At 39.2% G+C, this 22,610-nt stretch overlaps 1 protein-coding gene across 4 annotated transcripts in view; it reads left to right on the top strand.

The window, feature by feature from the left end:
- The window catches only part of ntm (neurotrimin), a 1,167,214-nt gene that overhangs the window by 862,379 nt on the left and 282,225 nt on the right, over positions 1–22,610 (top strand). For all 4 annotated transcript variants that reach the window (XM_060909052.1, XM_060909051.1, XM_060909050.1 and 1 more), the window contains one exon: positions 20,101–20,333. In XM_060909052.1, coding sequence (XP_060765035.1) covers positions 20,101–20,333 — 233 coding nt within the window. The remainder of the gene's footprint in view (positions 1–20,100; positions 20,334–22,610) is intronic.

The raw sequence follows: 22,610 nt of genomic DNA, 5'->3' as shown, positions 1-22,610 counted from the left end.
GGCCGTGAGCAAGGTCTAGCTGCTCGCGTTAAGCAGGTAGCTCCACTTGTAAAATGGACCCATTGCATGGTTCATCGCGAAGCACTCGCTGCAAAAAAAATGCCGTCTCTGTTGGAATCCGTGCTGAGCCAATCAGTAAAAATGATCAACCTCATCAAGTCACGGCCGCTAAACTCTCGCTTGTTTGAGGTCCTCTGTCAGGAGATGGGGTCAGAGCACGAACAGCTGCTTCTGCACACTGAGGTTCGCTGGCTGTCCAGGGGGCGGGTGTTACAACGTTTGTATGAGCTGCGAGATGATGTGAAGCGGTTTTTGACACAAATCAATTCAGACCTGGCGAAAAATCTGGATGACCCTTTGTGGCTGGCATGTCTCTCCTATTTGGTCGATATATTTGACCGCTTGAATGGCTTGAACCTGTCTTTGCAAGGCCGAGAAACTCACATTTTGCTTCTCGCAGAGAAAGTGGATGCCTTCAAGCAAAAACTTGACCTCTGGTGTGGCCACATCAGTCGGGGGAACTGTGATATGTTCCCAAGCCTTGCAGACTTTATCAGTAATGCAGGCACTTCCCACGATTTCTCATCTGTCTTTCAAGCAGCGTCAGAGCACCTGTCGGTAATGAGAAAACAGTTTGCGGTATACTTCACAGAGGATTATCGCTCTTTTGCGTGGGTTCGAGATCCATTTGTGTGTACTGCTGACGAACTTCCAGTTGACATGCAGGAACAGCTTATTGAGCTGAAGAGTGACAGTAGACTTAAGGCAGTCTTCACCTCATGCCCTCTTTCGACATTCTGGGCAGCATTGATGCAGGAGTACCCGCAACTGTGTGACGTAGCCTTGAAACTGCTCATCTCATTCGCATCGACCTACTTGTGTGAGGCAGGATTTTCAAAAATGACTGCGCTCAAAACGAAATATCGCAATCGTGCGCAAATTGAGGATGACTTGAGACTGTGCTTGTCAAACATTTCGCCAAGAATCGAGGATCTTTGTAAGGCAAAGCAGGCTCAGGTCTCGCATTAACGCAAATGCAGATCACAAAGGCACAGTAAAAAGTAAAACCTAAATTCACGCCTGGTCCCAATTCCCAATGATATCAATAGCCAGCTAATGACAAGCCTAATAAAATACCTAATAAAAACACTAATAATAATAATAATAATAATAATAATAATAATAATGATGATGCCTATTAATAATAATAGCATAATAATAATAATAATAATAATAATATCAACAACCAACAACAGCAATAATAATAATAATAATAATAGGCCTAATAATAATAATAATGCCTGAAAGAACATAAGTCTTGTACTACTGCCAACAGCTTAGTAATGATAATAGGCCATAATAATAATAATAATAATTATAATTATAATAATGCCCGAAAGCAGATTAGAAATGTGGTGCTACTGCCAATTATAACAATAGCCTAATAATGATAATAGGCCTATGTATTTCTATGGAATGGATAATGCTACTACTGCTGCTACTGCTACTACTACTACTACTACTACTAATAATAATAATGATAATAATAATAATAATAATCTAGCCCAGGGCTATCTATCTATCTATCTATCTATCTATCTATCTATCTATCTATCTATCTATCTATCTATCTATCTATCGGTCGATATAAGGTGCTGTAGGTCGGGTGGCGTCACTGCGGGTGAGTGTGTTGGGGGGGGGGGATGGGAGCGGGGCGAGAAGAGGGGCCCCCAACTGCAATGAACCAGCTTTGGTGGGGCCCAGGTTGCAAAAGGTTGAGAACCCCTGTGCTAGTTTAAAGGATTTGGGTACATAGCCGATCCTAAGAGAAGAATTTATTATTTTTAGAAGCAGTTCAATTACTTCAGGTATTATCTGTTTGAATAGACGTGTAGGTAAGGGATCTAGTACACAAGTATTTGCCAGTTCGACTCCCTGGACCAGCAGGAATGGCTAAAGTGCCCTTGAACAAGGCACCTAACCCCTCATTGCTCCCCAGGCTGTTCTAGGTATGCTGTATATCACTCTGCATAAGAGTGTCTGCTAAAATGCCTGTAATGTAATGTAATGCAATGTAAAATCCTGAGTTTGGGTTGCAAGTTCTCCCCTGTGTCTGTGTGGTTTCCTCTAGGTCCATCAATTTCCTCCCACCTCACAAAAACATGGTGGCCTTTTGCTACATTAAATTGGTCTTATGTGTGAGCGTATGATCACATGGTGCAAAGTGGTTACTGAAAACAAGTTAATGAATCAACTAGAATCAACTCCACCAAGCCACATATCTGGATTTGCATCAAAATGTAATCAACTGTTCCTTGGACCATGGTCCACCTTTCCTCCAAATTTCATCAGAATCTGTTCACTACTTTTTGAGTTACGTTGGGTGGGTGGGCAGGTGGGAAGGAAGGAAATGAATAAATGAATGAATGAATGAATGGAGGCGAAAATGTAACCTCTCCCAACATAGTTGGTGAAGGTAATTAATGCATATGGTGCAGATGATGTGTCAACAGTAGTGATTGAAGTAGATGTGTAACATCAATGACTATCCTTTTACACCATCAGAAGCAGGAGTACAGATTTAAAGGATTGACCATTTGCACTGCTAATTCTGATTAAATGGTCTATGTTAAACCTTATGTTAGAAAGTCAGAGAGCATATACCTACTGTACTGTATATTACAATGTGCTGTATATAAAGTGGACAGTATAAAAAAAAGAAAGGATCTTGCTGAGAATCACACATTTTGTTTCACCTCTAACTGCAGCCATGGCTAACCTTGGCCACTGTGAACTTGGCTAATCGCTTCTGTGAGCATGAACCTCTCAGCGCAGCCAATTCAAGTGTGTCATCTCTGAGAGGTGCTGGAAAAGGGGGCTCATAGATCATTCATTTTACATGGGAATGCAGTTGAGCATGTAGTTGGGTGAGACCCCAGCATGGCATTTCTCATCACTTGTCCACACACACACACACACACACACACACACACACACACACACACACACACACACACACACACACACACACACACTCAGATACATCAAGGCCGTGATTTGTGAGATTTCTATGGCTTTTATATGTAGCACTACTCAGCTTTTAGACCCTACCTAGCCATGATCCTTTGTTCACTGTACCAAATGCAGGCAGCATCTATTTTTTCTTGCTTTTTTTAATGCATGTGTATGCATTTTTCCACAATGCAGCACAGAGTGAATTTGTAGAGGGGAATTTTTATATACCTAGCAGTCAGTTCTTTTTTTTTTTCTTTTAAACTCCCACATGGCCATGGAACAGCTGAGCCGCCAATTGTCTTGTCCAGTTGTCCGATTTTGGAACAAATTAAAGCTGAAAGTTTGCACATATTCATTATCATATTAATATTTTCATTCATTATATTCATATTAATATAACTCTTATATACTGTGGTAGACAGATAAAACAACAAGAACTTTGTTGGTGTCAAAAAAACAACAACTTGGCAGAGCCCCAAATGAGCTCCAATATGTACTTGTATGAGAGACTTCATCTCATGCAAGGATTCCTCAATGACTTTGAATTCTAATGGATTATATTTGCAAGGGGCACCTTCATCTGTGCGACAGACCTCTACAAAGACGAGGTAATTTTGAGCTAAGCTGTAATCCTCTTGGTACTACGCTATGCCAGGAGGCCAGGCTGACCCCAGATCAGGGCAAACCCACCGCAGATGATCATTGTCACACTTCATAACTGGCTGAGTGAATCCAAACGATTACCTAATTGTTCATTAATTGTGTGATAGTATTTTCTCTCTGTTTCTAATTTTTCCCCTCCCTCCCTAGTTAAGTGCATGCCAAGGTGACTGTCATGCTTTCCACAGATGCAATTACAACACAATTACAAGTTTGGCAACATAAAACATGTGTCCAGACATGTCACAGAGGAGCGTGGAATGGAAGAGACTTGGGCCTGAATAATATAATAACATGTCCAATCTGAGTTCGGGTCATAGATTTATTTCTTAAATTGATTAAATTAATGTTTGCTAAAGGCTATGTTTCAGTTAGAGGGTTTTATTTTTTCCCCCATAGAAACGGTTGCTGAAAAGCATATGAAAATGTTCTGCTGTAATTTATAAAAAACGGGGAGAAAGCTTTAGTATTATCACTCTCACTGTTGCCTGAAGAGTTTCTCATAATAATAATAATAATAATAATAATAATAATAATAATAATAATAATGATGAGACTGTCAATGACGGCGTAGCTCACTCCGGCCCCGTCTAGTCCAGAAAGAACACTCTAAAGTGGGCCACCTTGTGCAATAAATGTTGCAAGCTATATACACTATATACAAGCTATATATAGAAGCGACATACACCCTAGGAATGCCTACCTATTTGCCAGAAAGAATCCAAAACGGCGAGGAATTGACCGAGAAGAAGCAATTTTTGTTGAACTGCTCATTAAGGCTTAATTAGTCAATAACTTCATTAATAATTGTAATTAAGCAACTCTGGGTAGAAGTTATATGCACCCTAGATACCCCTACCTTCATGCCAGAAAGAATCAAAGTTGGTGAAGAATTGAAGGAGAAGAAGCAATTTGTGTGGAAACTGCTTGTTAGGGCTTATTTACTCCATATCTTCATTATTAATTACAATTATGCAAATTTGGGTAGAAGCTATATGCACCCCAGGCAGACCCACCTTCTTGCCCAAAAGAATAAAAATCAGTGAACAATTGGGAAAGAAGAAGCGATTTTCGTGAAATGTGGACATCGTCGGACGGATAACAGATGACGGATGGACGACTGACAGCACATGATGGCATAAACGCATCACCTGTCTGCCAGATGAGATAATAATAATAATAACGATAATAATAGGTGCAGCTTCATTATCGTGAGTAGTATTAGAGAGATCAGTGCAGACAGGTCAGTCTTTGTGGTGTCGCATGCCTGGGGCTGATGTACTTACTAATTATGATCATTAGGACCTTGAGCTTGCATGTTCTCCCCATGTCCGCGTGGGTTTCCTCCGGGTGCTCTGGTTTCCCCCACAGTCCAAAGACATGCAGGTTAGGTTAACTGGTGACTAAATTGACTGTAGGTGTGAATGTGAGTGTGAATGGTTGTCTGTGTCTATGTGTCAGCCCTGTGATGACCTGGCGACTTGTCCAGGGTGTACCCCGCCTTTCGCTCGTAGTCAGCTGGGATAGGCTCCAGCTTGCCTGCGACCCTGTAGAACAGGATAAAGCGGCTAGAGATAATGAGATGAGATGAGGACCTTGAGCTTTGATTGGGCATCTAAGGATCACACAGCAAACTGCTAGAGCTAAGTACTGGAGATTTTACTATACTGTGGTATAAAAAATGGTTTCTTGTTAAAGACATTTTCTAGAAGCTGATGCTATTTTTTTTAAAGTTATTACATTCTCCCCTCTTTATTTTTGTGGGGAACTGTCTTTTTAAACCATTTTATACCTGTGGATGTGTTTTGTTTAGTATGAGGAGCAAGTGCATGTATGCTTAACAGACAAATACCCACAGTGGTTTCAGGTTTATTTCCACAGTTGTGTTTACTTGTTCATCATGCTATACGTGTGTGTGTGCGTGCGTGCGTGTGTGTGTGTGTGTGTGTGTGTGTGTGTGTGTGTGTGTGTGTGTGTGTGTGTGTGTGCGTGCGCGTGTGTGTGTGTGTGTGTGTGTGTGTGTGTGTGTGTGTGTGTGTGTGTGTGTGTGTGAGAATCATTTATATTGGCAGACCAGGAGTGATGGCTCTGGTGGCTTGCCCTTGCGTTGGAGAGGTGGCCTAAAGGATAACATGGTTCATTCACGTCGGCTTTGGCTTCCACTCTACCCAATGCCATTAACTATAACACAACCCCCCGCCTCCCATGCCCTCCACACAGCAATTTTAGAACTCATACCAGAGATTCTAGACTTTCATCTTCCTTTCATCAGTATGAGAGTGTGGCAGGAGAGACAAAGTGAGCAGTGTGTGTGTGTGTGTGTGTGTGCACGCGCAAGAGAGAGAGAGAGAGAGAGAGAGAGATGTGAGGAAAAGATAGCGGTGACTCCTGACAATGTCAATTGTTTTTGTCCAATGGAGACAACTGTAGAGAAGACTCCAATTCCCTTAACAAGTGTTCCATCCTGTGTCTCTGAGAGCCTGGGGAAGGAAAACAAACAAACACACAACTACACGACTTTTCTGAGTCCCAGATTAGCCACCAGGTTCTCTGAGCTACCGGTACATCTTAAGACCAAGATAACCAGTGGGGGGTGAGTGGGGTGATACTTATGTTCTAGCCTTGAAATAAGGCTCTGTATACATCTATAAGAGGAACTAGCTTGTTTGGTGGATGTTGCACAGCACTAAACTATAAATTGGTTAAAAAACTATGATGTGCTGTTCAGTAATAAATAAAAAGTGTAATTGTTGGCAGATTTCTGTGGTATAAAAAGATTAAAACACAAAGGGGTATGCTGTTATTGGAGATTAATACACCTGTGGTGGTGGTGGTGATGCACTCAGTATGGAGTTGTCATTCCATCATCATCCTCGCTCTTAAAGTTACTTAGACAAAAATATTTTAAAAATGTAACTTGTCATGTTATTGAGGAATTTCTTTATACTATAACAACTTTAAGGTGCCTTGTCATGTTTTCTTCCTGATAGGCTTCATTTAATTTAAAAATAAATTAATTAATTAATAACACACACACACACACACACACACACACACACACACACACACACACACACACACCCTTTTTTAGCTTAAATTATAAAAATTTGTCTGGTATGTTTCGGCATAGAGCTAGAAATAAAGAAACGCTCAGCATGGAATTTTAACTCAGGCTTTTCACTTAGTCAGATCTTCAACACCAGCAAACACTCATTCCATCATTTTTATTCATGCCATTAAGATTAGCTATAATGGTGAGCACTTGCTGTTATTCTTTTCAACTTAATGTTAGCCTTAGCATTCTGTTAACAACAGGGTAGTTTGGGTAATGTCTCAAAATGAAACAGCAGTCATGGCACCTCCTGTGCTATGGATATTTTTTTAATAAATAGGCAATAACTAGATCACACACGTAGCATTGTTCAAGGGACCAAAAATGAATGCTATTAAAATGTCCTCATGTGGCTTAGGCATAAAACACCATTTCCAATAACGAAATGAGGCATCCTGCTGAGAAGTAGTTTCAAAATTATAAACGCCATCAAGAAATTTTATCTACCACATAAATGTACATAATTAGACATCACACTTTGTAAAACGTGTTTCAGTTTCATGGAATCTGAAAGTGCATTATATCCATCCATCCATCCATCCATCCATCCATCCATCCATCCATTATCTCTAGCCGCTTATCCTGTTCTACAGGGTCGCAGGCAAGTTGGAGCCTATCACAGCTGACAATGGGCGAGAGGCAGGGTACACCCTGGACAAGTCGCCAGGTTATCGCAGAGCTGACTGACAAGGCACCTTAAAGTGGTTATAGTATTATATCGTCCTTTTTTTTTTTTTTTTTAATTGCAGCATTTTGACAACTCTCTGATGCAGGCTTTGGCTTTTTGTCCAGTTTATAGCTTTATTTATTTGCACAATAATATGAAATACCAAGTCAATTAATTAACAAGCATTATTATACGTACAGGGCACATTTTTGATGGAATAAAAAGATGTATTCTATTCCCTTCTAGTGGGTTTCATTCATTTGGTTTTATAGCATGCAATATTGTTAGCATATCGCATATCCTATGTGTATTACATCATTCTACCCAACAGAGAATGAGCATTGAATATGGTTTACAATATTGCATGGTTGTCAAGACAACATGACATCACACGTCAGAGCTGATGCGAATATTCTATGAGAAAGTATTCTTATTCTGCTGTGCATGCGCAAAAGCATTTCTTTGTTTGCCGGTGGCACCCACAGTAAACTGTCGCAGTGAATTGAAAATGTCATAAGATATCTATGACACGTAAAACTTCCGCGCTAGCAAGTGACTGTGACAATTTGTAAACAAACATGGCCGCTTGGTTTGCTTCATTAAATACGGAATATTTTAACTTTTTGTAAACTCTATAATTGTTCCATCGAATGTGTATGTATAACAATAATATTGGTTGGCATTTTTCATGGAATATGAGATATTTTCCATTCAGCTAGCATGATATTGAACTCGTCTTCAACTCGTTCAATATCATGCTGAATATAGTGGTATATATATCTGATATACCACTAAACATCAGCCAATATTATTTAAATATTAAATAGCCAATATTAAAGAACAAGAATAAAAATAATGAGAAACAATGGCATTTATTTATTTATTTATTTATTTATTTATTTATACATACATACACTCTGGCTCATCATTCCATACTGCTTTTCTGTCAGGGTAATCCCAGCTGACTTTCGGTGAGAGGCGGGGTACACCGTAGGTGGGTCACCAATCTATGGCAGAACTAACAGAAAGATGAACAACCATTCACATTCACACCTATGGGCAATTTGGAGTATATTTTGGTTAATTCTGAACAGAAACAATATATTTTACATTCCTGCTGCAGCATTCCCCCTCTACCTCTTTAATAGGAAAGCAGTTAGACTACCTTTCTTTACATGTGATAGTTTACTCTGCTTACAGGAAGCCTAGGGTATAAATTAAACACTGCATTTAATCAAAAAACAAGTGTATGTGTTTGAACATTTTCAATATGTTCATTTTTTAACATATTGAACTTTTGAGGCCAAAAGTTTACATACACACAGGCTAAAGACATTCAAATTTAATTTTTCACAACTTCACAGATTTAATATTACCATACATTTCCTGTTTTACTTTAGCGTTTATTTACTATATCAGATGTTCACTGGGTCAAAAGCTTTGGCTATCTTGGTAGCATTACCATTTAAGTGCTTGAACTTGAATCAAACATATGGGGCAGCCTTCCATAAGCTTCAAATGGTACTTTGCTGGAATTTTTGCTGGGTGGCACGGTGGTGTAGAGGTTAGCACTGTTGTCTCACAGCAAGAAGGTTCTGGGTTTCAGCCCAGTGGCTGACGGGGGCCTTTCTGTGTGGAGTGTGCATGTTCTCCCCGTGTCTGTGTGGGTTTCCTCCGGGTGCTCCGGTTTCCCCCACAGTCCAAAGACATGCAGGTTAGGTTAACATGGTGCAGCCATGGCCTGAGGTTGGGCTGAAGTACCCTTGAGCAAGGGCACCTAACCCACAACTGCTCCCCGGGTGCTGTAGCATTGCTGCCCACTGCTCTGGGTATGTGTGTGTGCTCATTGCTCAATTGTGTGTGCATGTGTGTGTGTTCACTGCTTCAAATCTGTTAAATGCAGAGATTAAATTTCACTGTGTGCTTAAGTTTGAGCTTGAGTGCACATGTGACAAATAAAGGCTTCTTGGCTTCTTCTAAAAAAATAAATAATAATAATAAATAAGCAAAGGCTTCACTTCCCCTTTGTGGGCCTCCTTGCTCAGACATGCTCTTTCGGTTCAGTCAAATTGGGACTATGGGATTCAAGTGAGGGTTGACAGCCTTTTAAGTCATGGTGATAAAGGACTTTATTAAATGGTGGATGTACATATTTAGCACCTGATGCCTCCAGGTTCTTTACCAGCTCCTTTGTTATTGTCTTAGGGTTCAGCTAAAGATTTCAGGCCAGAGTTCATTCATCTCTGGGACACAAGATTGATTAAATATTTGCTTAAAAGTTTTACAGGTGCTTATGGTACCTTCAGTTGTTTGGAAATTGCTCCTAAGGAAGAATCGAACTTGTGAAGGTCCACATTTTTTTTCCCCTCTCAGTTGCTTGGATTTTCCCATAGTATCAAGGGCAAAAAAGCATTGTCTCTAAAGGTACCGTAGCCCTTTTTAAAGCCATATGTATGCGACAATTAATTCCTAGCTATGACAGTTGGGTAACCAGAAGCCTCTAAACATCATTAAATCTATTTCTGAAATTTCCCAGACTGTTTAAAGAGACTGTTAATTTCGTGTATGTTTTGATGCACTGGAATTCTGGTCAGATCTATTCTATAGCAATACAACATATATCATTTAATATATGTTGCATTCAAATGATATATGTTGTATATATCTGGAATTCTGTTTGGATATCAACATGTATATCATTTGTATCTTCATGTACTCTGGACAGGAATTAAATGCTTAGGTTTAGGCTATGAAATCATGCTGGAACAGAAAAATAACATATTAAGCACTTTTGAAAATAATGTTTTCACTATGAACCAGTAGCATGATTTTGTTTGCATTACATATTAGTTTCAGTAAAAAAAGTTTGCTTTTATGTTTTTGTTTTAGCTCCCTGTAAAATGTTCATCCCTTGTTAAATCATATTCAGTTTACTGTCAAACTTGAAACATCATTTTTTTCACTTATGCATGTGAGTATTAAATGGGTTCTGAAATTCAGCATTTCTTTCTTTCTTTCTTTCTTTCTTTCTTTCTTTCTTTCTTTCTTGTCCATGATAATAGTCTCTTGACCACATTAGCTTTGACAGTCATGCTGTGTGGATATTACGCTGGGAGTAATATATTACATCTATTTATTTCTCAACGGCTCTTTGATGCCAAATCAATTCTCTCATCCAGGACAGATTAATAATGAATGGTGTCTCTTGGTCATGTCACAACCAAGGCAAGGATCGAGTTCGTAGTATTTATTAAAGCATACTTTGATGCAGTTTTGTATTTCAACAGGATTTAGTGGATATTTTTGGGTCTACTGACTTATTGTAGTGGTTTAAATCTTTTTGAACACAAGCCCTGTGTGACAGGAAAACATTCATAAAAGCATCACAGATGTTTCCTTGCTCTTTAAACGAAGCCATCAGTCTGCAGTGTACCGTAAAATATTACATGTTTATCATATTATAAACCCATTTAAAAATAGCCCCAGTTTTCTAATGGCATGCATTGTGTTTGAAAAGAACACTTTCTTCATCATCCATGCGCATGCAAATTTAATCTCAATCTGTCACAGAACCGACCTTCCCTCCTTCAAAAAAGAAATTGTTAAACCTTCTTTGAACCAGCCACTGATGACACTGCATTAAAAATTAACTCCGCTAGCCCGTGCCAGGATGAGAGCAGTAGCACATCCCAAGATGAGAAACGCTGCAATATATTTTCATAATGCGTGAACGTTACAGTGTCATGGCAGAAAATGGGCTGAGGCTGTTTATTCGGGATGCTTAGTTTCCCAGCTCTGTGCCTTTTAGATGCTTCCCGACATGATGAAAGGGAAGACACTTCATTTGGATTAAATTGGCTTGCTGTCTGGTCTGCTCTGATAAGGGACTATAAGGCAGAATTATTTAATTATATATGTACTCATTGGGTAATGCTGATTTGTAGCATCTGTCCACATGTGCAGCACTGGAATGCTTTCAACACTCAGTCAGGTAATGCTGTAGGTTCACATCAGTACAGGTCTTAAAGCAGACAATGACTTTGTATTATTATGATTATCATGTACAGCAGTGCACACACATTCAAACACCACCTTAGAGAGTTTCCAAAAAGCAAAGATCCCCAATCTTAAAAACCATAAGGGCCACCATGGATCTTTTTATTTTATCCTATGACAGAATAAAGTCCACATTAACATGTGATATCAGACCAGTCATTTCCTATGAGAGCTCGTAAGCTATAATTCTAACATCAGCAACATTAATGGAAAATTAAAAAAGAAAAAAATGGAAGAGAGACTTGTAATGACTGTTCTAACTATTGTGTGATAACTAACTACAGCGTATTGAGGAGGACATCTGATTTTGAAGCTGGAAAGTGTGTGATTAGTTAGCTGTGTTTAATGTTCTCATCAAAATTTAGTTTAGAGCCACATAATTAGAAACATCTTGGATACAAAATGTATTAAAGTGAGACGGCCTTTTGATTTCATAAAATCTGTGAAATTTAGTTCCCTCTGAAATTTGATCATTGTGATGTATGTTTATTTCTGTAATATTTCACAAAATATCAGACCATTCTGTGGCTGGGAAGTTATTTCATTTGAGGGACTTCCCAATGTGTATGAATTCATCCGCTTCACGCAGTCAAGCAGACAGAGGAAGTCCAGGTGCGCATGCACAGGTTTTACCTCAACTGTGCACTGACAGTCTGTGCATTATTCTGTTGCTAAATGAACAGCTGATTACACCGAGGTGCTTGCTGACTGCCAAAATTTATTAGTTTGGTCCTGTGTTTCCTTTCCTTCACAACATAATGTCTTCTCACTTTCCATTACTGTAGTCGGTCTTTCACGTTTCATTCACACACTCACGTCCTCAATTTTTTTCTCCTGTTTCAAATTTGTATCCTACAATGCCTTACATGAATGGGGAAAGCCCACCACGTGATGCATGATGTAGTATCTTGAATTGGGTCATGTTGAAGCAGTAAAAAATAGTGGAGAATTTAGGGCCATGTGGCCCTAAATGCATTAATTGTTCTATTAAAAAAAAAAAACTAATAAAATTGAAAGTCTATGATTTGAATTCAGTAGCTTTCGGTCCACTAAACAAAAATAATTGGGTGTCAGGGAAAATTATTTTCCTCCAGTTGACCTCCAGTTGAAAAATCTGAAAAGCAGTCTACCTTTATAGCTATACGGTCTTTTGACTTCATAAAATCAGTGAAATTTAGTTCCCTCTGAAATTTGGTCATCGTGATTATATGTTTATTTCTGCAATATCGCAAAAGAAAAAAGAAAACAAACAGGCCATTCTGTGGCTGAGAAGTTATTTAATTTGAGGGGATTCCCGAGCAAATAATGTGCATGAAATCACTCGCTTTGTGCGGTCAAATCTGGTATGCGCATGCACAGATGTACCGTCTTCTTTTCCTTCTTCTTCTTTTCCTTTTTCTTTTGGGTTTTATAGCAGCTGGCCTCCAGTGTTGTATTACTGCCATCTACAGGTTTACCTTGACTATGCACTGACAGTTACATCATTCTGTCACTAAACAAACAGCTGATCACACCAAGACGCTCGCTGACTGCCGATATTTATTAGTTTGGTCCTGTGTTTCCTTCGCAACATAATGTCTTTTCTTCTCGCTTTCCATTACTGTAGTCGGTGTTTCACGTTTCCTTCGTATCCTCCATTTTTCTCTCCTGTTTCAAATTGTATTCCACAATGCCTTGCAGGAATGGGGAAAGCCCATCACGTGATGCATGATGTAGTATCTTGAATTGGGTCGTGGTGAACCCGGAAAAAATAGCGGAGAATTTAAACAAAACAATAAACAAAAATAATTGGGTGTCAGGGAAAATTATTTTTATGACCTAAACTTAAAAGTATACATTTTAAAAGATAAAAAAGTGATACAGTGAGCAATACATTTTGACTGCTACTTTCAAAGGGTTCTTCATGTATATTCTTTAATACACAACTGTACAGTATGAGCAGGGTACCTTGCCGACTCACAGCCTCAAAATCCCCAGTTAGATCCTGAGCTTAGGCTACTGTGGGTTTCTTCAGGGTTCTCCAGTGTCCTCCTGCTTCCCAAGACACCCTGTGATAGACTGGCATCCTATCCAGGGTGTCTTCCTGCCGTTCCCTTGTTTTTCTGGGATAGGCTCCAAATCCATCGTGACCCTGACCAGGATGAGTGGAACCTGATGTAGTCTCTTGCTACTGTAGCCCATCAGCTTCAAGATTTGATGTGTTGTGTGTCTTGAGATGCTTTTCTGATCACCACAGTTGTAATGAGTGCTTATTTGAAATACCCTTGCCTTCCTGTCAGCTCAAATTAGTCTGGCCATTCACCTCTGACCTCTCTGAACTGCCACTCACAGGCAGGCGCGGTTTTAAGGGGTGGCAAAAGGTGGCAGTTGCCACTGTAAAAATATGTCTTGCCACCACAGTTGCCCCTAGTCTGGTTAACACCAGACCATATCAGATCGGAACGATTGTGCAAAGCAGCATGGGATTTCCCAGGCTACAGTTGCCCCCCTATTTTAAAAAGAATTATTTATTAAAACACATTTTTGAAATTCAATTATCTATCTACAGAGATACTAAGCCCTCATCTCATCTCTACCTACCGTTATTTACTTTATTTCACAACCCACCCCACCCCCGGAATTTTGAAATGGTTTCACCCAGAGAGAGACGTTCTTCTGTTATGATTCTTCTGAATGTTCGACTTCTGATGAGGCAACGTGCTGGAGCAAAGAGGCTGGTCAAATTGTTTTCACCTGGCAGAACACAGTCTTGTCCTTTCTATGTTAAATGCATTTTGGTACTCAATTATTCTTTTAGCCCAGCTATCTTTATTATCAATATTTTTTATATTGGTCGGTCAGCAACTAGACTAGCATGCTAGTCTTGCTCCGCTAGCATAGAAGCTTTAGTTAGCTATCTGTCCTGCACTGTAAAAAAAAATCCGTTGTTTTTACGGAAAAACACTGGCAGCTGTGGTTGCCAGAATAATCCTGTTAAAAATACAGTGAAATGTAAACAACATTACAGAATAACTTGTACATTTCACTGGGATTCCATGTACAATTATCTCATCTCATTATCTCTAGCCGCTTTATCCTTCTACAGGGTCGCAGGCAAGCTGGAGCCTATCCCAGCTGACTACGGGCGAAAGGCGGGGTACACCCTGGACAAGTCGCCAGGTCATCACAGGGCTGACACATAGACACAGACAACCATTCACACTCACACCTACGGTCAATTTAGAGTCACCAGTTAACCTAACCTGCATGTCTTTGGACTGTGGGGGAAAACGGAACACCCGGAGGAAACCCACGCGGACACGGGGAGAATATGCAAACTCCACACAGAAAGGCCCTCGCCGGCCCCGGGGCTCGAACCCAGGACCTTCTTGCTGTGAGGCGACAGCGCTAACCACTACACCACCGTGCCGCCCTCCATGTACAATTAATGATAACTAAATGTAAATTTTACAGGTATTCAATGTACAATAATCAATACATAACTGTTAATTTTACAGATATTCATGTACAAGAAACAATGATTCAAAATGGTTACAAGCAATGATCTACTAGACAGATTTTTTTTGGGGTGTTTTTCACCTTTATTGGATAGGACAGTGTAGAGACAGGAAATGAGCTGGAGAGAGAGAGACAGGGAGGGATCGAGACGGGGAGGGATCAGGAAGTGACCTTGGGTTGGAATCAAACCCAGGTCCCCGGATTCATGGTATGGCGCCTTAGTCGACTGAGCCACGACGGTGGCCATTTTTTAATTTTTTTAACAGGGCAATGATGTAATTTTAACTATCACATTCTGTTTTAGTATTACAGTTTGTCTGTGGGCGGCACGGTGGTGTAGTGGTTAGCGCTGTCGCCTCACAGCAAGAAGGTCCTGGGTTCGAGCCCCGGGGCCGGCAAGGGCCTTTCTGTGTGGAGTTTGCATGTTCTCCCCGTGTCCGCGTGGGTTTCCTCCGGGTGCTCCGGTTTCCCCCACAGTCCAAAGACATGCAGGTTAGGTTAACTGGTGACTCTAAATTGACCGTAGGTGTGAATGTGTGTGAATGGTTGTCTGTGTCTATGTGTCAGCCCTGTGATGACCTGGCGACTTGTCCAGGGTGTACCCCGCCTTTCGCCCGTAGTCAGCTGGGATAGGCTCCAGCTTGCCTGCGACCCTGTAGAAGGATAAAGCGGCTAGAGATAATGAGATGAGATGAGATGAGTTTGTCTGTGTTTAAACTACAACAATTTGTAAATTCTACAAAAAATATGATCAATTCAACATATTCTTACTGTTAAATTAACAGTGGTATTTGGTTAGGAGTTTTACAGTATATTGATGTAAATTACACACTGCTTCATTGTTTTTGTATTTACAGTTTATGTCATGATTTTACATAAATTCACTGTTAATTCTACGGACATTTTTTACAGTGTGACCTTAGTTTGCAGAGATTACACTAGCAGTAGCTCGCTAATCAATGTGTAACTAACATTTTGTCAAGGCTGGCATTATGCCCTACCTATATTGTTAATGAGGTAATGTATTTATCATTCAGTTAAAATGTATGCTAGCATTATTAATGTTAGCATTACTAGCAGGTCAGCCTAGCTCGCGTTTTCGCCTGTGTGCTATACAGTTTAGTGATATACTTAATTTGTTTCTTTTAGTTTTACGGAAATCGAGGATGAACACATCTGTATAAGTTTGAAGTCTTCAGTAAAGATCCACAATCTAAACCGTTCGCTATCTGTCTATTTTTTGATACATCGCTAGGGCAGAATAGTTCCATTCATTGCTTGGGAATATACTTTCAGAAAAGATGGTTTAGATGGTTGAATCCGTTTTCCTTGATGGTACAATAGCTCAATACATATTTGACAAGATGACTTGATTGTGAGTCTTTCTTGAGTGTAAGTAAAAATTATTTCTACGATTTGCATAAACTGCTGCATCGACAACCTATGCCCCCCTCCTGGAACTTATGCCCCTCCTTTGCCACCCTAAGGAAAAATCTCTGGAGCCACCACTGCTCACAGGATGTTTTGTTTTTTGCACCATTCTATAGTCATTTTACTAATACAATACAATGATCTTAACATTACAGGGTGTTCATAAAAAAAAAAAAAAAACTCACTGGATAGTCTCTGTTCAGCAGTGCATTATTTATAAAGGCTTGTTGGCAGTGAAGATAAATCTCTCTATGTGCACGCACACAGACACACGTGCGCATACACACGCTGTGCTCTACCTATATTAGCCATGTTTTGTTGCACATTAAACAAAGCACAAAGAGCAGAACGGGCTGATCTATTACTTATATATTATCTGTGTCTGCATGAAAAATAAGCTTGTACATTGCCCTTTGATTCTTGCGAGTGCATTTCATCCTGCATTTTGTCAAATTACAGTCGCAACAGTTGTTCTCTCTCTTTGCATTTTTCATTACTTTAGTCAACTCTCATTGCCTTTGAATGCTCCTTGTCCCTCTCTGCAACCTTGCAGCAGCTCATGTGCCTTTTATTTAGTTATTATGAGGAGCCAATCACTGCGTTGACAACATCTCACTGCTTACATCTATCAAGGGACGCATTTGTTATACCGGATGAGGAGACATGATGAATGCTTGATTTGCCAATGCATTTCTAAGCAGGAGAGGAAATAGCTTGATGTCCAAACACTAGAATAAGATCTAGAGAGTGTGTTTAATATTTCCTGGAAGCATGAACTGCAGTGGGGGGGGGGGGGGACGTATGGTAGAAAAACATCTGATCTTTCAGATGATCTCAGTTCCTCTTTCTTTTTTATCCCTTGTGTAAGTGCTGGTGCAATCATATCTCCTGTGATAACAAACGCCCTTGACTATCGCTGAGCACCTCTGCCTGCCAAGCTCAGCCACAATGAGACACACTTCTGTGATCCACATCCCTGTGGAAGCTAAAGGAGTTCATCGCGCTACTTATCATTGAATCACCATGAAGTATGATGATTTATGGTTTGTCTTAGAGATAATGTACCTAAATGAGAATAAAGCATGTGTTATAAAAAATTTGGATGGCATCGCCAAATACTAGTCTATGATCCTTAGCAGGATAAACACACACGCAGACACACACCACACACAAACACAATTGAAAGTGGTCCCTGCCTTCTATTGAATGGCTAATCAGGCAAGTAATCAATTAAATGCATGATTGCTTTTGATTTTAATAGCTCTATCATTTAGCAGGAGGATCTGCTTTGGGCTGTGCTGTTAACTGTTAGGAATAGCTGTAATTAGACACAGCCTATTCTCATTTAGCATGAGCCTGTAAGTAATTAGCATCCCATTCTCAGAGATATCACCTAACTGCTGTATCCATAATATGCAGTGAGTGCATTGTTTGTAATAAAATATAGCTGCAGGAGGATATTGAATATTATTCCAGGTTTTGCTATAACTGTTTTCTTGAGGTCATTGCTTTTAATAAACATGGAGGAGCTCGAGCTTTGATGTCTGTATATGTGGCTGTCTGTGCTGTTAAATAGTTTGAATAAACAGTCTTGTTTTATATTGTTCGAATTGATTCTTGTCTCTGTGCTTGAAAAAGTAGGTGTTAGACCTAGTGGTATGAAACCAATGGGGGAAAGAACTTTTGAATTAACTTTTATTAAATGCCTAATTTAATCTTTACTCGTGTCACTGATTTTTTCATAAAAATAATAGCTCTGATAAAGTTAAGAGAGACCCAGGGACTACATAGTATAAGGCTGGATCCATGACCTAATGAGCTAACTTGTTCAGTTTGAGGCAGCATTGCTCTGAACCTATGCTTAACTTAATATCTATATTAGACTCTATCTGGTGAATACTAGAAGGACTACAGGCTGTCCCAATAGTGCATGTATTCAGCTCAGGGTGTACATGTGTGCTTCCTGCATAATGAAGAGACTCACAAAATCACTGAGCAAATAAATCATTCTGTTGTTGATTCTATGATCCATCTGCTCTCGGGTGATTTTCCCTCATATGGTACAGTGGTTTGCATAAGTATTCACTCCCCTAGAATTTCTCCATCTTTTATTAAAACTGAAATGGGCTTAATTGGGAAGCGTGTCCACAAACTAGCCTATAAAGTGCAATCAATATGGTAAAAATATTACAATTAAAAAGTGTAAAAGTTCACAACTCTTTATACTGTCACTGTTTTGGAGGAATAGTGTCACAAATTCCACCTCTTGCATATCCTTTGTTCTAAGTTATTTTGTGTTATTGTTTTGGTTTCATTTTCTCCTCCCGTGTTATTTCATTGTTTTTTCCTTTGGTTCAGTCTATTGTCTATTTCACTTGTGTCTTGTTATTAGCTTATGACATTGTGTGTATAGTTCTGGCATACGTTTTCAGTCATGCCGAAATTCTTGTTTCTTGGTTCTCGCATGTTGTGAACTTTTTTGCCATCCTAGTTACTTTGTGTACTGTCTGGTTTCCTAGTATTCTTGTTTCATTTTAGAATATTATGCTTATAATCAAATCCCTTATGCACCTCTATCCAGTTTCTGCTTACTTCATTAGTTTGTCAAAGGCAGCTGTGAGGTAAGGTGGCTGGAGGCAGATGTAACTGCAGATTAAAGTTTATTAAACACACACCAAACAGACACATCCAAAATGTGCGGCAAAAATGTGATCAAAACACAGGCAATAGTCAGACAATCTGCAAATAGCATGAACTAAGCAAACTCCAGAACATTAGAGGAACCAGGAACAAACAGAGTTGAAAAAGCAGCATGAACATTAGACAAAAGGCTTTGTAATGTTAGGCACATATGCACTAAGCAATTACTTCAGATTCACATTTTGTGAGGGAGAACAAGAGTCCTTAAATAATGTGACTGTGATTGTGTGTAATGTGGAACAGGTGTGCTTAATCAAAAGTCCGGTGACTGTGAACTTGGTGCGTGGATGTTGTAGTGCGTGCTGTTCCTGTGATTCTAGGAAGCTGACATTACAACAGCCTTCTCTAAGCAGAGTCATGGTTGTGCCATATTCCTTTTTTTTTAAATAATTGATTTAATGATGCTCTGTGGGATATGATTTATTTGATAACCAAACCCTGATTGATACTTTTCCAGAATGTTGACATTGTTCCTGACTTGTTTTGATAGCTCCTTGGACTTTATGATGCAGTTTGTTTAAATATGTTATCTAAAAAACTCTGGGGTCTTCCAAGAACAAATTTATATTGAGATCACATGACCAATTACTTGCACACAAGACAACTATATTTAAATAAATATGTGACATCACCAGAACTATCTGGGGTTTAGCAGAAACAGGGTGATTATTAATTCAATTAAATTTTAGTCAGTTAATTATATTTATAAATAAGTTTGAAAATTTTTTTGTGTAGATTCATGACATATAGTCCAATTCCAGGTTGCAACATTTACAAGTTAAAAGTGATGCTAATACTTATGCAATGCACTATGTTTAACGAGTTTTGCCTTTATATTCATGTAGGCCTATACCAATTTCTGCTAAGCAAAAGTGTAACACTGTCATTCTCTCTCTCTCTCTCTCTCTCTCTCTCTCTCTCTCTCTATCTATCTATCTATCTATCTATCTATCTCATGCAGTTGTTCACAAGGCGATGTTGTGACGCACACGGCCTGGCTGAACAGGTCCAGTATACTATATGCTGGTGAGGATAAGTGGTCCGTGGATTCCCGAGTCAGCCTGGTCACCCTGAACCGTGATGAGTTCACCATTAAGATCGAGAACGTAGATGTGAGTGATGAGGGACTGTATGTGTGCGCTGTTCAAACCAGCAGCAAGCCCAGAACCACATCCGTCCATATCATCGTTCAAGGTGAGCTCATTTCCACCAGCATGTGTACTTCTATGCTGCAGAGTACCTGTGTCTGGGGTTTGTGCAGAGTTATACAGTGTTATTACACTATAACCTTTTGTTAGCAGCTTTCTTCAGTATCAGGTACAAACACCTTGAACTATAGGAATGATATTACATTTTTAATGAAGGGAATAATTATCCAATTAATGCTGATGGCCACAAAACCTTGGAGATTTCATTTTTTTTTCTCTACTCACTGGCTCTTATGTTAATGTGATTGATGGCAGTGTCATTGCAGTAGGCTGGTGCACTGAGTTGTGACAGCACAGCATTCAGGTACAGTGGAAATTTAGGAATCTGAAGCACAGCAACCCAAAGCGCTTCACCATATGCTGCTTATGTTCAGTTTGAGTCTATCGGTTTAACTGATTGCTGTCTTTATTTTCTGGTGTGTGTTGCAACATTTCCTACATAAGAAATAACCACGATGGGGCATGCTACTATAAGAAAGTAAATATTATGAGTAGTGTAATGAGGCCTGACTCAAAGTGGAATGACGTTACCACCCAACAGTGTTTTATTTCTCTCAGATCACAGCAATTTGCCATTTTTTAAAATTAATGAATGCATGTCCCACTTTTTAACTATCTCGAGTAGAATATCTGCAAAACAAGTTACAGTATTTCTTCTTATTACATTACAGCAGCTAATATAAATATTTAGGCACTGCCTAAAAGTGGAGTTCCTGATGAGTGTCTGAGCAAAATATTTACAAGGGCACAAGATCAGCCTGAATAGAAGAATAATATAGCATATAAACCATCGAATTGTGTAGTATTGTCTATTTTGTGTCAATAAATTGCTGCATTGTCTTGTGACAGTGATGCCAATAATGAGATACGCATTACAATTATGAATACATATTTATTCTTTTCTTTGACACCGCATGTCATGTGCCAGAAACAACACCACGACATTTATTATGGCGTGACTCTGCTGTGTGCCTGGTGGACAGCAGTAAACCAGCACCTTTACGTTACATCATTATGATATATAGTTACAATCGAATATCAAACTTGCACCTATTCCCGATTAGAGAGCAGTCACAGCGTATACAAAAAAAGGACTCTCAGTAACACACAAACTTTGCGATGTATATGTTCTATAGCCTGCGTCTGACATTATAAAGTCTTGTACTTTGACATTACAAAGGCTTGTACTTCACTTTTCTGGTTTTGACCCTGTTTGTGTTTTTGGACTTTGCGTATTGTTACCTCTGATATCCTGTCTGTGTCTCACTCGATCACTGCCAGTTTTTTGACTCTGCCTTTTCCTGTGTTTTGGATCTGTTTGCTAGCGTGCTTTCACTGAAACTCTTCCTGCACTTACATCTGTCTGCCTCCTTTACATGACAGAATCTGTCAATTGTCCAACAAGCTAGTGGACTAATAAAACTGTTTTAACTAGTTTTACATGAAACTGTCATGAATATTTTCTGTAAAATGTGTTAGTAAATAATCTCGTGTTATTTTTTTAAAAAGCAAATTAAAAGTGTTGGATAAAAACCTATTGATCTTACGTAACTAAAGATACAAATTTCATTGTCTGGTGGTCAAGTGTTTGAGATACGTTGTTTTTGCACTTATGATCAGGTACCCTTTGATGGTACACATATTGTACATTACGGACGTTGTATGGTCAAGCGATCAAAAATCAGGCCAATGCATTCTCTTAAGTATGGGGCTCCGCTCCCTATAAACAGGGATTCTCCAAATACCTGCTCTTTTTTTTCTCTCTTGAATTTGATAATTCAAGAGAGAGAAAAAAAAAAGAGAGAGCACGTATTTGGGGAATACCTTGAATTTGATAATTCAAGAGAAAAAAATGCAGCTTGTCATGTAACCAGCTTTTGGAGAACGTAAACAAAGCACCTTCACCTCCAACTTGTGCAAATCACTGACACTAGAAACTCCTTCCATGAATGTTAAGTAAGTGTCTACTTATATAAAGTTTCACCATATCAAGAATTGTATATTTGTATTTGTTATATAACCTGTTTTCTTTTTTGTTTTTTATATTTCTCAATTTTTATTCCTAGGTTATGTGGAGCATCCACCATGTATGCATTCTTGATATAGAAACAATGATGTATTAGAATGAGTGCATTAATATGCTGTAATCCTGTGATTTGAATTATAGACAACAGTATTGTCAGATATGAGAATACCACAACAACGCTGTGGTAATCATTACTTTGTGGGTTTCTTTTTCCTACCCTCTGCCAAATAATGCAGC

The sequence above is a fragment of the Neoarius graeffei genome, chromosome 25, assembly GCF_027579695.1.
Source record: "Neoarius graeffei isolate fNeoGra1 chromosome 25, fNeoGra1.pri, whole genome shotgun sequence".
Classification (NCBI taxonomy): domain Eukaryota; kingdom Metazoa; phylum Chordata; class Actinopteri; order Siluriformes; family Ariidae; genus Neoarius; species Neoarius graeffei.
Note: the sequence above shows the minus strand (reverse complement) of the source record. Positions and strands in the feature narration are given on the sequence as shown.